Source organism: Crinia signifera, chromosome 3, assembly GCF_055691185.1.
Source record: "Crinia signifera chromosome 3, ASM5569118v1, whole genome shotgun sequence".
NCBI classification, from domain to species: Eukaryota; Metazoa; Chordata; class Amphibia; order Anura; family Myobatrachidae; genus Crinia; species Crinia signifera.
In genome coordinates this window covers 181433099-181448930 of record NC_139219.1, presented here as the reverse complement: position 1 = coordinate 181448930, position 15832 = coordinate 181433099, and the positions used below count along the sequence as shown (strand labels likewise).

The 15832-nt window shown below is 42.3% G+C and overlaps 1 protein-coding gene across 2 annotated transcripts in view; it reads left to right on the top strand.

The window, feature by feature from the left end:
• Positions 1–11974, top strand: part of MANEA (mannosidase endo-alpha) — a 29924-nt gene extending 17950 nt beyond the window's left edge. For both annotated transcript variants that reach the window (XM_083177027.1, XM_083177028.1), the window contains exons 3-5: positions 5011–5120; positions 8266–8342; positions 10497–11974. In XM_083177027.1, coding sequence (XP_083033153.1) covers positions 5011–5120; positions 8266–8342; positions 10497–11136 — 827 coding nt within the window. In that variant the 3' untranslated portion in view covers positions 11137–11974. The remainder of the gene's footprint in view (positions 1–5010; positions 5121–8265; positions 8343–10496) is intronic.
• The last annotated feature ends 3858 nt before the right edge of the window (positions 11975–15832 follow it).

The following is a 15832-nucleotide window of genomic DNA, read 5'->3' as shown; positions in this document are numbered from 1 at the left end:
TGTCCATTGCACATTTTTGCAAACTTTGTAATACCCATTACACATTAAGCCACATGCCATACTGCCAATTACACATAAGGCCACACCTGAAGCCCATTACATACTATATAACACCATAATGCCCATTACACATCTGACACATAAGTGCCACTTACCTACATGCTCATTACTAGAAAATTCATGCTGGTTGCCAAGGGGGACTGAAATAGCTCGTTGCCAAGGGGGACTGAAGGGAGCAGCTAGGTCTCCGGGGGGGGACACTCGGCTGCCTATGTGCAGGGGGAGGCTGGAGCAGAGCGGCAACATTGTAAGAGCAGCATGCCTCTGGATTTCACAGGTCAGAGCACTACGACCCTGCGCACCCATGGCGTCGGCTACCCCCGGGCAGAGCATGGAGCGGGCTGCGCGGTTTCCGGCGCCCTCTGATGTGTCTGTGCCCGGAGCTCATGCTCCGCCCTCCCTATGCCCCTGACAATGTGCAATGTTAAATGTTGGCTAGAATGGTATAAAGTGCAAACCCATTGAACTGTGAAGCAAAAGAAAATAGTTTTATGTCGTGATCATTTGAGGACAATTTGTAACTGAATCAACATAAATTATGCTACACAATAGTGGCTCTTATAACACATTATTCTACAGAGTAATGGCCCTTATAACATAGCATAGAAGCATAGAAGTTAAGGCTGAATAAAGATGTGCATCCATCGAGTTCAACCTTTGGTTAAAGTATCTGATCTATTTTCTACTGCCCTTTTATATAGATTGTGTATTATGATTTGAATAGATAGATTATGCTATTTGTTTGTATCCATGGATGTTTTTACTCAATAGATGTTTGTCCAACCTTATTTTAAATGTAGAAGAGAGTTACACAATTTAATTGACCTGATCGTAAAAAAGTTTTTCCTTCTAAAGCAGCCCATACACGCTGCTATGAGGGCGTGCTTTCCGTGCTGTACTAGCACGGATCACATTGCATTGCATTGCCTGTGCATGCGTTGTGCATGCAATGCGATGCAATGTGACGAAACCTACTGTAAGTACAAAAAGTATGTGCAAGCACATACTTTTTGTACTGTGCGATGAGGTGCCGCGGGAGTGCGCACCTCAAAGCACACATCGGGACAGCACGCATAGCAGCATGTATGGGCAGCTTAAGGGTGATTTTTCTTTTCTCTAGTCTAAATGCATGCCTACATGTCCTAGTGTCCTTCCTCAAAGCAAAAAGGATGCATGACATGATATTGGCCCCTGATGATATTTTTCTACATGATAAGCATGTATTCTCTTAAATGTCTATTTTCTAGCGTAAACAATGCCAATTTGTCCTATCTGTCTTCATAGCTTAATTCCTCCAACCCTTTTATTAGCTTTGTTGCCCTTCCTTGGTCTTTTTCCAGTTCTAGGATGTCCTTTTTGGTACTCTTTACCTAGCACGGCACCCATCGCGGCCATCGCGGGCATTGAATGCACTAAAAAATCGGGTGCGATGCGACAGACGTGATGAATAGTGTGGCGAGCCACCGAGCCCGAAGCGTGGCGAGGGGACGCGGATACTTGTGAAGCCCGCGAAGGGACGCGTTTACCTGTGAAGGTATCCGCGTCCCCACGCGGGGCTCGCTGCGCTCGCCACACTTCGGGCTCGGTGGCTCGCTGCGCTCACCACACTATTCTATTCTCAACTCCACGCCGACGTGGATAGTAGGGGTATGAAAAGGTCGTAGGACGCGTACCGCCGCCCCTCGCGGGCTCGCTGCGCTCGCCACGCTTCGGGTTCACATTGATCATGGGGTGGCGTTAACAATTGTGGGGGCCATTTCACACTTCAGGGTGGCTATTTGGCCTCTGTGGGCCATTTAACATTGTTTCTTATGGAAAATCGGGTCAATTGAGGCATTGAACAGGAAAATCGGGTCAATTGAGACATTTAACATTGTTCCCTATGGGGCATCGCGTCGGTCGCATCGCACCCGATTTTTAGTGCATTTAGTGCGATGCCCGCTATTTTTTTACCTGCGATGCCCACGATCAAAATCGTGGGCGCCGTGCTAGGTAAAGAGTACCTCCTTTTTTTTAGTGCAAGGCCCAAAATTGTTCTCTATATTCTAGATGTGGTCTAACCAATGCTTTGTAGGGTGGCATAATTACATTTGAGTCCCGGGTCTCCATACCCCTTCTTATACAGGCTAGTATCCTGTTGGCATATTTGTTGCTACATTGCACTGTGCACTATACCCCAGTTTGTTGTCAATTTGGACTCCTAAATCCTATTCTGGTTCTGATTTACCAAATGCCACCCCACTTAGGTTATAAGTAGCACACTGGTTATGTCTCCCGAGATGCATAACCTTGCATTTGTTCACATTGAACCTCATTTTCCAATGTTTTGCCCACTATTCTAGTTTAATAAAATCACTCTGAAGCATTGAGACATTCTTGATTGTTCTAATTACTCTGCTCAGTTTAGTGTCATCGGCGAAGATGCAAACTTTGCTTAGTATACCTACCCCAATTATGTTAATGAATATGATAAATAAAATAATGCGCCAGTAATGAGCCTTACAACACATTCTGCCACATTAATGCACATTACACAATATGCCCCCATCCCCAGACTCACCACCATGTGTGTCCCTCTAGCGGCAGGGAAGCAGGCTGCAGCAGTGCACAGATGTTTGAGGAAGCAGCAACTCCCTCTATCCTCTCCCCCGCATCCGCTCCCAGAATGTCATGCTCAATGTTGTCATCCCAGCACAGGGACTTCTGTTGTTGGAACTCCCAATAACAGAAGCTGCCGCTGTACTATAATGTTGGTGAGCAAGAACAGATCGGCATGGGCATCTGATTAGACATTGCCAGCGGCTCGGTAATTGTTCGCTAGTATCAGTGCCCCCATGTCCAGCATCTGGGGTGCATACCCCCCCCCCCCCCCCCCCCCCCCCACCCTTTAGTTTTTCCCTATAGAATGTAAGCTTGCTAGCAGGGCCCTCCTACCATTTGACTGTCTGTAACTACCCAGTTTGCTGTATCCCTATTTCTAATTGTAAAGGAACCTGCTGTGCTGTATAAATAACTTTTAAGAACTAAATAAATAGATGCGACCCTGACAGAGCCACCTATGAACATCTCTCATCTTTCTTCCACAGGGAGAAATTATATACACAATTGATATAACCTGTAAAGCCCCATAAACCCCGGACAATAAATCATTATATGAGCAATAATGATATTGTTAACTATATATTATTCATATGGTCCAGTGTGTTTGCTCAATATCCATTAATGATAGTGTTGACTATAATGTCAATGACTCTATGTTCAGCTGGGGGGTTTCCATGGCAAATAGTAGATGGGGAGTGAGAGGAGAGGTACGTCTGAAGAAATGTGCCGAAAACTGTTTTAGATTCTTTATAAGCCTTTCTGAGAACTTGACCGAGATCATAGACTGCTACATAATGGGGCATACAGCAGAACTTGTTCCTCTATTTTTTACCCACATGCTATTTGTCTGCCGGCATAAACACAGAATTCACTTGTGGTGAACATTTATCTGCAGCATTTGGATATCACTGCTAGGACTTAGCCTTTGTATTACAAGTGACATATTTTACCTGGAATCATCAGCAATTCTACAGAAAGTGAGCTGTACAATAATCAGCTTTTTTTTTTTGCTGAATTATGAACCCTTTCAAGTCCAATGTCTAGGCAGGCTCAACAGTCCTAGTGCTAGTAGATCCAGTGGTGAGCCACTTCAAAATAAGAACATTAACTAGTGTTCATTCTAGCACCCGCTATCTTTGAAAACCCATGCAGTTCCTCTTCCCTGCCTGGGGTGTCACTGTCTGCTGTAGTGCGTCTAGCGCAGTGTGGTCTTTATATCAGCACTGATATGCAAACCAGACCTGTGCTAGAAACACCACAGCAGACAGCGACACCCCAGTCAGGGAACAGGAACTGCATGGGTTTAAAAAGATGGTGGGTGCTAGAATGAACACTAATTAACATCGTTCAACATTCAGTGTAGACCATTTTTTAATAATAATAAAAATTACAATTAATTTATGAATTGTAAAAAAAATTTGGACAGCAAAATGTTAACTTGCTCCTACAGTAATTTATGTTGTAAATGTGATTTAAGATTTGGGGAAGGAGGGGGGGGGAGTCTTAGAATGCACCCCCTTCTTACATGAGGTGCTATTATGCTGGGACTTGTAGTTCTGCAAAGAAAAAAAAACACATGGTGCACATGCACACTCCACATTATTAATCAATAATGGAAATTCTTGGTATATTAATTGGCCAAGAAATATTTGCCCACCAACCAGCTTCACATTGACCTCGTATCTCTGGTGGGTCCCAGTCGCCCCAGGGCAGCACTCAGGTAAAAAAACGAAGCCAAAAGTGGGTTTATAAGAAGGAAGCAGTAGCTAGACGTTATAGAGTGCTACAAAACGAAAGTGCTAGAAAGTATAATATAAGTGGAAGTGGAAAATAAAAAGTGCTAAATAATTGTTAAGGTGTGCCAACCCAAGCCACAGAAACCCAAGGGTGCACCCCAAATCCATCCCTAAGACAAGCAAATAGTGTAAATCGATTTAGGGTAGGCGGCTTCTCTTGAACTTCCCAATGGCTGGATCGCCTATACACACATTGTGATGTGTACTGAGCAATCTGTTCTAACCAGTGTTCTGTATGCACATGCTAGGTGATCTATCTAGATTTTCTGCTTGTGCTCTGAGCGGGCAATGGCGACGTGTGGAACTGCGCATCATCATAGCTATGGGGTGTACATGCAGTGATTTTTGGCTAGCCAATAAGATCCCGCTTTGAGATCCGAGTAAATCCGAACCCTCTCATCTCTAAAATATAGTACGTTTATAGGCTCTAACATTCAATTTTGTTTTCAGAAAGGAGAAGAATTTTAGAAAACATTCCCTGAAATTAAGCAATATATGCACAATTTGGTAACATAAAAAAAGATAAATATGTACTTTTATCTGGTATTCACAGGAGTAATATCCATCTCGTGGTATCCACCAGAAATGAGTGATGAGAATGGTGTTCCATCCGATGCCCTACTACCAAGTGTATTGGACATGGCACACAAGTATAGCCTGAAGGTAAGTTAAAATATTACTCTCTTCTCTATTTAACACTGAATTTTTACATCTGAATCTATAAATATGCATACAGCAATCTTGGCATTAGTTGTTGTTCATATTCGAAAAGCTTAGTGCCATTGTATTAGCACTTAAGCCTGGGAAAAAATCCAATTTGTAAACGCAATAAAAAAATCACACTGTATAAAAATATTTACTTTTAACTCTTTAAGCTTAATCAATATTGCAGCTCACTTGTGCAATAACAGCATTCAAAACAGATTGACTTGTATCTTCTCCACAAACTATTGAGAATGATCTATCTTTTTGCACAAAATGTACATGCTCCAACCTATGAACCACAGAAAGATCTGTAGACTCCTAACAGTCAAGTCAATCTGTTGGCCATACATTCTGAGATACCGTTTTTATAGTTCTTTACCACTGTAATGGACAAGGAGCTGCTATCCAGCATTCCGCTCCTGTGCAGTATAATAGTTTAGTGCTCAGAGATGCAAGACCTACTTCAGCCGCTAGAGTAGATTGTTTGTTGGCCATAGTGATCTGATGAGATTTGTTCTACATGACCAGTAGAGGTAAATCAACATATGTGTCCACATACATGTATCTCTACAAGCCAAAACTCCTCTCCTTAGGAGTCCCAGGATCAACATGCTCATGGATAGTCGACTTTCTAACGGCAAGGGAACAGGTGGTCAAAGCCGGCACCTTCTCATCCAGCACACGAACAATCAGTACTGGAGCCCCCCAAGGATGTGTCCTCTCCCCTCTGCTCTTCTCTCTCTACACGAATGACTGCACCTCAGCTGAGCAGTCAGTGAAAATCATCAAATTCGCAGACGACACCACTATCATTGGCCTAATCAAGGATGGTGGGCCTAATCAAGGATGGTGACGAGACCGCGTACAGGCATGCAGTGGAGAAGCTGACACTGTGGTGCAGCAGCAACAACCTCGATCTAAACCCCACCAAAACAGTTGAGATGGTGGTCGACTACAGGAAAAAAAACAAATGCACTAGTCCCACTAACAATAGCCAACGCAGGGGTGTCACGGGTTGAATCCTTCAAATTCCTATAGACAACCATGTCCAGCGACCTAAAATGGGGATTAACCACAAACATCAAAAAGGCCCAACAGCGCCTGTTCTTCCTGAGGCAACTCAGGAAATTCAACAACCCACAGGAGCTGCTGTTCGTATTCTACACCGCCATCATGGAGTCTGTCTTATGTTCCTCGATCACAATCTGGTACGGTGGCACAAGCGAGAACGACAAACAAAAACTGCAGAGGGTAGTGAAGACTGCAGAAAGGATCATAGGGACCCCCCCCCCCCCCCCCCCCCCGATCCCCGATAAGGGATCTGTTCTCATCCAGGGTAAGGAAATGCGCTGAGAGATCGCGAAGGACAAGCTGCATTCCGGTCACAACCTGTTCGACATCCTACCATCCGGAAGACGGTTCAGGTCCAGATCCGCAAGAAGCTTCTTTACTTTAGCCGTCCATCACCTGAACAATCCAATCAAAGCGAATGCAATCCCAATATCAACAGCCAAACGACGTGTCCCTACTTGGCGACCTGACCACCATAGAGTCGTATCTAGAAATGGAATGCATGTAATGTCTTTATGTAATATATGCAATGTCTCCCCCCCCCCTTTTTCATCCCTGCTTGTTGCTGCACTGTAATCCACAAAAAATTCCTAGTGTGCGCAAGCATACATGGCCAATAAAGTTGATTCTATTCTAAGTCACATTACATGAGCTCTGCATGACTAAGTAGCACCAAGTGTATTTTTGTGCAACTGTTTTCAATTCATGTAAACATAATTTGTAAAATGCTGTGGATCGGATGCACAAGCAGCTTATGTTGGTTTAAAATTATATGTGGAATGCGTAGATTGTGTGTGACTGTGGGTGTATCTACCGTCTGAATATTTTATTTAAAAACACTGTAATGTAGCATTTTGTTGGCAGATAGTCTGTCGCACACAGAATATACAAAAAAACAATCTCCTGAATTAGAGCGCAAGATAAGAATACGCAGCTATGGTAACGATATTGGTGTTTTGTCAACTACCAATAAAATATACAAGTGAACAAATAAAGTTATTGTGACACACACAGCGCTACCTTAAATAACAATCACCTCACCACAAATTAAAAGTGGGGCAAAAAAAAAGTCAAAATGTATAACCTAATAATTGGTTTTCGTCCAATGGTTATAGTATCTCCATACAGCCAGGTTCTGTGGACCTGGAACAGAAGAAAATCTCCAACACCCCAATTGATATAGGATAATTGGAGATCATAGAAACAAAATTGGTGCAATACTTCAGGTTAAGAACAAGGTATTTAATAACAAGATACACTCACAATCCTAAAACAAGTAAATTGGTATCAATTTTAAACCAAGTGGCAAAGTTGCTGAGCTGCTCTCACATATCCTCTCCTCCACGATGGCATTAGAGGGTGAAAGGGAACACCAAACTCCGGTTATGGGGTCCAACGCAGTAAAGGAAAAGTAATCGCAGCAAGGCTTCCACCGGATACACAATACACACATGCATGAGTACTACAACAGGCAGGCAGTGGTGTTGTCCATAGCAATCAGATTATGTATATAATTTCCTAGAATGCAGGAAATTATAGCTAAAATTTGATTGGTTGCTATAGACAACACCCCCAATTGTCAGATTTAGAAGTGTAATAAATACAATAAATAAATGTAATAATACAATCCCTGCCATCAGAAAAGTGCTTGGTGGAGGGACATAAAAATAGACTACAGTACATTTCTGTAAATGTGATCTCTATCTTCCTTGGCTTAATTGTTCTATCTTGAAATTATTATTATTTTTTGTGGGAAGAATAAGAAAAATGTATTATCTTCTGCTTATTTCTGTTCCTTTATGTATATGCAATGTGTGTGAAATGACTTTTAAATGATAGTCTCTTATAAATATGCATGTATGTATCTTATTGATTTGAAATGATACATTTGCTATCCTGCTGTAATTTCAGCCTTGACTGGTCACTGTAAAAGAGAAACTGCTTCAGTAGCCTGTTTTAGTCACTTGATTTGTTTCCCATTTGACTTTGATTGCTTGCGCCTTTAATACAGATTTTTTTTTTTTTTTTGTAGGTTACTTTTCATATTGAGCCATACAAAACTAGAGATGATCGCAGCTTGCGAAAGAATGTAATATATATTGTTGACAAGTACGTTTTTATAAAAAAAAAAAATATTTTTGTATGCTCTATGCAGTTATGAACATGTTTGCTTAACACTAAGGGGGGTATGCAATCCCGGATCACGGCTTTTGATCCCTCCCGATAACCATGATCCCAGCCCATTTACGTTTTGGCCGACAGCAAATCGGCAGGCGGGATTCAATGTCCCTGATCGGAGAAAAGTGGACTTGTCCACGTAAATGACCATTGATTGGCCTGGATCGCGACAATCCACAGCCGTTATCGGCAGAACTAGCCCGAAAGCTTCTGAAGTCGGGCTCGTTCTGCCATGATCCCTCTTCAATGCTGTCGCTAAAGACAGCATTGAATAGGGACTCGCCGCTATTACCCCCATTGGGAATAGTGGCGGAGCATTGCATACCCCAGAGGATTATATATCCTGATGAAAAAGCCCATGAGGCTTTGAAACGTTGATATAGAGATGCCACAATAAATCTACTCTGCACAATTTGAAGTCTGTGGAGTGCCACCTGGTTTTCTACAAGGAAACCATAGCCACCGTATCCATTACCCTTGTCGGGGTCTGCAGAAAAGATTGCTGCATATGGCCTTACTGGTCTTTTGATATGTATTTTGCAGTATGGATATAAGAATCAGATGGCTATATCGGGAGGGAAATTGGGATGGAATGTTATAATGTTCTATTGTATTACAATATATGAACTAATTTGGTATAGGGGGATTAATGTGGGATGTGTTTTGACCTCATAACCATTAAGGCCCATACACACTGGGTGACTTTGAGCTCAAAGTCGCTCAAAACAGCACGTTTGAGCGGCTTTCAGCTCAAAGCCGCCCAGTGTGTTTGGCCCGGCGATGAGCAGTGAGTTCTGCTGCGCGCTCCCGCAACATCGCCAGGGACGCTCATCTGCTGGTTATACCAGCAGATGAGCGGCTTTCAGGACGGCCTTGCATAGCGCTCCGCTATGCAAGGCCGTCCACTCTCCCCCTAACCCCCCCTCCGGCACCGGGCAGGGGGAAAGCCGCTCAGTGTGTATGCACTGAGCAGCTTTCCCCGCAGCGATGAACGCGATCATTGCTGTCCATACACGCCGGGCATAGTCACCCAGTGTGTATGGACATTTAGTGTTAAATACATCTCCACTCATCAAGTCCCCACAGCATTCTGCAGGGTTAACTTTGGAGAGGGTCACTTACAGTATTTCTCAGTTAACCCTCATCATTAATATAAACCCATACCCATTCTTTCCTCAAGAAACTGTAGTAGTTATACATTGTTACTAAGGTTGATGTATCTGAGGCTGTGTGGAAAGATCTGCATAACAGGAAAAGTTGAAGTACTTTAGCATTGTCATGACATTGTGAGATGTAAACCCCATCAACAATACACTCAATGACAACATCTATGTAAGGGGTGGCGGACGGGGTCCCGACAGTAATTAACCCAATGTCGGGATCCCGACTGTTAAAAGACCGACGGCCGGGTTCCCGACGGCCGTCGGCTATTTTCCCTCGTGGGGGTCCACGACCCTCATAGAGGGAGAATAGAATAGGTGGCGAGCGTAGCCACCGTGCCTGCAGCGTGGCGATCGCAGCGAGCCCACAAGGGGCTTTGCTGCGCTGGCCATGCTGTCTGAGACCAGGTGAATCATACCACACCCCTATGTAAGATTCTGTCTAAACTAGCAACACCACAGCGTAAATCTGATAAGTACAGCACTGTGACCAAAAGAGTAATACAAAGTTATTTACAGTATTGTAAATTACTGTATACACAATGATATACAGTATCTTGATTGCTCCCTTAACTCCCACAAAGATTTTATTTATCAGGTTTTTATATAATCTACACATATCTTCAGCACTTTATAGAGAATGTCTATTGACATTTGTTCCTGTCCCAGTGGATCTTATAGTGTATGTACCTTAATATACAAAATATGGATACACATATCTAGCTATTTTTGTCAAAAGCCAATTAGCCTAAAGTGAAGTACCTAAAAGAAGGCCACGCAATCACACCGAGAACATACAAACTAAACACAAATTGGTCATTGGTCAGGAATGACCTTAAGAGTGTACTGCTATGCCAACTGTACTGCCCATCATGACAATTTTGTATTTCATGTATCTTATTCAATTGGATCTCTTTTTTTCTAGATATGGAAACCATCCAGCATTTTACAAATACAAGACCAGTACCGGAAAAAGTTTGCCCATGTTTTACATTTATGATTCCTATATAACATCCCCTGACATATGGGCCAATCTCTTAACAGCATCTGGATCCCAAAGTATTCGGAATACACCATATGATGGACTTTTTATTGCTTTGCTTGTAGAGGAGAAACATAAATTTGATATTCAAAGAAGTGGTTTTGATGGACTTTACACATACTTTGCAACAAATGGCTTTACATATGGATCCTCACATCAACACTGGCCAAGTTTGAAACAGTTTTGCAATGCCAACAACTTGATTTTTATTCCAAGCGTTGGACCAGGGTACATAGATACCAGCATACGTCCTTGGAATTCTAAAAATACAAGAAACCGGGTTAATGGGAAATATTATGAGACTTCTCTAAATGCAGCACTGATGGTGCGACCTAGCATAGTTTCCATCACATCATTTAATGAATGGCATGAGGGAACACAGATTGAAGCGGCAGTTCCGAAAAAGAATACTCAGGCAAAGTATGAGGACTACTTGCCTCATAAACCTAACATATATCTGGAGCTCACACGAAAATGGTCTGAAAAATATATGAAAGAGCGGGAACAATGGCTGGTTAAATGATTCATGTTTAGTTTTTTACAATTCTTATTCAAAACAATGTTTTGCAATAGGAAATCCAGAATTTTCTTTTTAAATAAAGTGTATTTTTTATTATCAGTTAACCACTTCAGTGGTATGCCCGGAAATTTTCCGGGCTCAGCTGCGCTGCTGCAGCGGGATGCCCCAGAAAATGTCATGGCATACCACCAAAATGAAGGTGTGCACCAGTGGTGCCTGCAATTGTGCACCACTGGTGCATCACCTCTCTGGACACCCCTCCCCTGTTGCTCATGATCTCTGTTCCTGCGATCGTACGCAGAACTCTCATGCCGCCATTAGTTGCAGTGAGCAAGCGGCAGGCTCGGGATGTTTGGCGCAGCTCGCGGGAACTCTGAGTTTGGGCGCCCGAGTCCTCCTGAGGGGGGGAGGGGGGGAAATACAGATGTGTGCATTCTGTGACAAATTGTGAATGTATTCTAGAGCTGAACTATATTTTGTATTTGATGAAATGCACCAATAGTAATTTCCAGTTTACACTTCCACTGGATTTTCAAAAGGATGTGTCGGTGGGTTGGTATAACTTGTCAATCTTATGGAGTACCAAATACTCTGGGGTTTTATAACGGTCACGTTACAGGCTTTGTGGAAAAATGACAGTTAGTAGATGATTGTCTCCTGCATTATCACCGGCCACTTTAGCACTTTACCGGGCTTAATAAATGTGCCCCTCGGGTTCACTCTGGCAGTACTTTTATTCTTAATTTAAAAGTGCCAAACTGTGTTATTGCCACTTCTAATTGCAATTCATGATTTGTAGAGAATTTCTTTCTGAATAAATCAAGAATACTTTCACGTGTCATTCTGTATTGGAATGTTATTACGGTACTTGTGTATTGTCATGCTTAGTGGGCTATTCTGCGTAGGGAAATCGCATCGCATACCGTGTATAGTGCTGTGTGATGCATGCGATGCGATATCCATGCTAACTGCATAGGAGTGCGTATACAATGAAATATCGCATAGGATCGCATGTCACCAAATGAGATGAGATGGGATGCTATGCGATATTTCATTGTATAAGCACCCATGGCATGAGCTGTGGTGGGTGCTTAGTATGACATGTGATACAATGACCTCTGCCAATGGTTTGCGTCACCCCCAGTATCGACGTCAGCCTGAAGCGTGGCAAGTGACGGCGGAATGCGTCCTCCGACCTTTTCATACCCCCACTATCCACGTTGGTGTGGAGTTGATGTTATATAGTGTGGCGAGCGCAGCAAGCCCGCAAGGGGATACGGATTACATGTAGCTCGCCGCACTATATGAAATCAGCACCACGCCAACGTGGATAGAGGGGGTATGAAAAGGTCAAAGGACGCATTCTGCCACCCCGCACGGGGATCGCTGCACTCCACCACGCTTTGGGCTAACGTGGATAATGGGGGTGCGTTATGGACACGTTCACACCAGCAATATCATTCATCTGACACAGTAATGACAATGTGTGTTAACGAGTAACTGTTCAAATTTAGTCAATAAATAATGATTCAAGAACATATAACAATTCATAGCAACATTAATCAAAAATAAAAGTGACAATGATTCAAGAACAATTATAGTAACAATAATATTAATTAAAAAGCTTTTGGGAGTCAGTGCATGCATGATTCTATCAAATGGGTGATCTCCTGCCAAACATTTTCTCCAAATAAATTCTTGCAAATCTGAATCTAAATGGTGGCGAGCTGTCCCACATTGGCGTTGTTCCTCCATTTAGCTGAACCCCAAAGTCTCTCAATTGTTTTTGTGTGGACACCACTTTCCGGATCCACGAAATTGTATTTGTGGTTAACACGGGCATGGTGGTATCCTGCCCGTTCCAATTCGTCCGTGCTGCAAGCACGCCAGCAATCACTATAAATAGTGGTCCTTGGCTCTATGTGTGTGTTAATAGCGGCCATGAGGGTGCTGACACCCCGTTGTGGCACTGTAGTAATAAAACATTGTCTCGTTTCGAGGGATACCCCTCCAAACACCCATTGCTGAGGTAAAACTCTGCCCACGTTACTTTTCCTTTTGACAAAAAGGCTTTCATCTACCTCTACTATCTGTCCACTGTCTACTAGCAAGTCCACTGTGCATGCCTCCCACTGTTATAGTGGACCACTGTCTCATTAGACAGGTTCAGCTCATGCTGGCAAAATTCAATTGAGGTCATCTCCTCTGACCACGTGTAAATTAACCTCACCAGCTACACAAAAGGCAAGCAGCACCCCGGGAAGAAATGGGCCGCTCTCAGGCTCACCTTTTTGACGGCATGTCTTTATGTGAAACCTCCACATGCACTCCTTAACAGACAATCTCATCGGGTGCCCATTACTGCATGTCGCTGTCACTGGCAGCAGGTGATGCTCCTGTAAAAAACGAACGGTGTCCTCCTCCTTCTGCGGGAGCGTGAACAGGCTCACTGATGAAGATGCTGCCATCGCACAGGAATCAGTCGAAATAAAGCAAAATTCACTGTAAAATTCACTGAAACTACTATAAATCACTCTAGCTCTGGTGAACACGTCTTATCACCTCACAAAATCACCTCAGAGTGATTTTCTGACAAGATGTGCCAGGGAGCGGGAATAACACGGAGCGGGAAGGGTAAAATCGCATCGCATGGTAATAGAACGTTATGCGATGCGATTTCACTAAGTTAACGTACATAGGGAAAGGGCGCCATGATAATACACAAGTACTGTTATTACTTTTTGTGTCATAGCACAATGGCAAAAGTGCCATTTTATCACTCCAAGCGATGATACTGTACATCTCACCTATAGAAATAGTTAGCAAATAGACTGTATAGTTAATACCATTAAATTCACATCTTCACACACAACTTTGATATTAGTGTGCGTAACAATGTAAAGGAATGTTTTGGGAACTATACTCCAAGTTATGGCAACCTATACATGGGAAAAGTCTATAGAGACCATCCAACTTTCTATATAGTCCTTTAGCAATTGTGCATATATTATATTTTAATATGGATAAGAATTCAACAACTCTATATCAGACATACTGTAAATTCTTTCATATGTAATAAAAGATACACAGGCTGGCAAGCACAAATACAATTCTAGCATTAGCTTCCTACTGTAATTTTTAATCCATATAATGACAATATTACAATAAGCTTTAAGAGGGTATTCAATCCCGGTAAAATTTTTGCCATGTGAAGAATCTGCAATTTTCATCAGTTTTTTAGGGTCAAATTCGACTTGCTCTGTTCAATCCCTGTGCTGATCTTTCACCTTGGCATAATTCTGCAAAATTGCCACAAATTTGCAAGTTTTTGGCTAATTCGTGGCCATTTCCGCCTGGTTTTTTTTTTTGGCCTTTTTCCCATACGGATTCCCCTCCCCCCCTCCCCCCCCCCCAAAAAAAACAGTGAAAAAGCATGCCATTTTTTTTCACCTGGGGAAAAACTCGCTCAAGATTGACTACGCCTCTAAAGCCTACAGATGGACAGTAATAGAAAGCCCCTACTATTCACATAATCTAAAAAGAAAACCTTAGCGTGACCATATCCAGGCAAGTAAGGACATAAACCACTATGGTATAGAACTCACTTCACATCCTACAATATAAAGCATCCTCCTCATAGCTGCACCCACTCAGCTCAGTGGCTGAATCTGAATGCTTCTCTGTTTACTTCCAAAGGGATTTCATTGCTAGAGGATATAAAGATCATACTCCAGACTGGAGGAACATTTTTATCCCTATAGATTGTAAGCTTGCAGCAGGGCCCTCCTACCTCCAAGTCTGTCTGTTGTTACCCAGTTTGTCTTATCACTGTCTACTATTGTAAAGCGCAACGGAATCTGCTGCGCTATATAAGAAACTGCAAATAAATAAATAAAATAAATAATATGCAGTGAGGCTTATTAAAGACCCTCCACGGTGCGTCATAACCTTACTATGTGCAAGTGAAGCCATTTCTCATGATATATGCCTGAAATTAATTTCACTTCTCCAACTAGCTTTAATATTTAAATGATTCAAATATTAATTCAACCGTTGTCTTTTTAGGCAATGACTGATGGGTCATCTATAAATCATACGTGTGTGTGTGTGTGAATATTATGTATGTGTGTTCTCAATGATGATATACTTCTTTAAAGTGTAGATTAAACTTTAAAATCCAGTAAAGCAGAAAGGCGTTGTCCAAACGTATTTTATTAGAAAGTTCTTCAACAGACTGGCACAAATTACACAGCAAATTATTCTTTGATCAATTCACAAGTGAATAGCAGAGGCAACCCAACGCTTTTATCTGTAACAGACTTCTTCAGAAGCAATTTTTATTTTTCTCCTAAAAAAATTATTTTGGGAAAGAGCATCAGTTTACTTTTGGGTGCATTTATTGTGGCCTTTTAAGAATAATCCCTTTCCTCTTTACGATATTATTCTGGTCCTATATTATTTAGGATTACCCAATTCCTATTTCTGCACTAAAGAAGAAATAACCTGATTGCCTTATCATTATCTCTTAAGAGAACATTTTTGAAGAAAAATTTGCCCCTGATGAAGTCTGTTACAGATGACACGCGTTGGATTGCCTCTGATATGCACTTGTGAATTGATCAAAGAATACTTTTCTGTGTAATTTGTGCCAGTCTATTGAAGAACTTTCGGTACTTATGTATTATCTGGGCTCCCATGT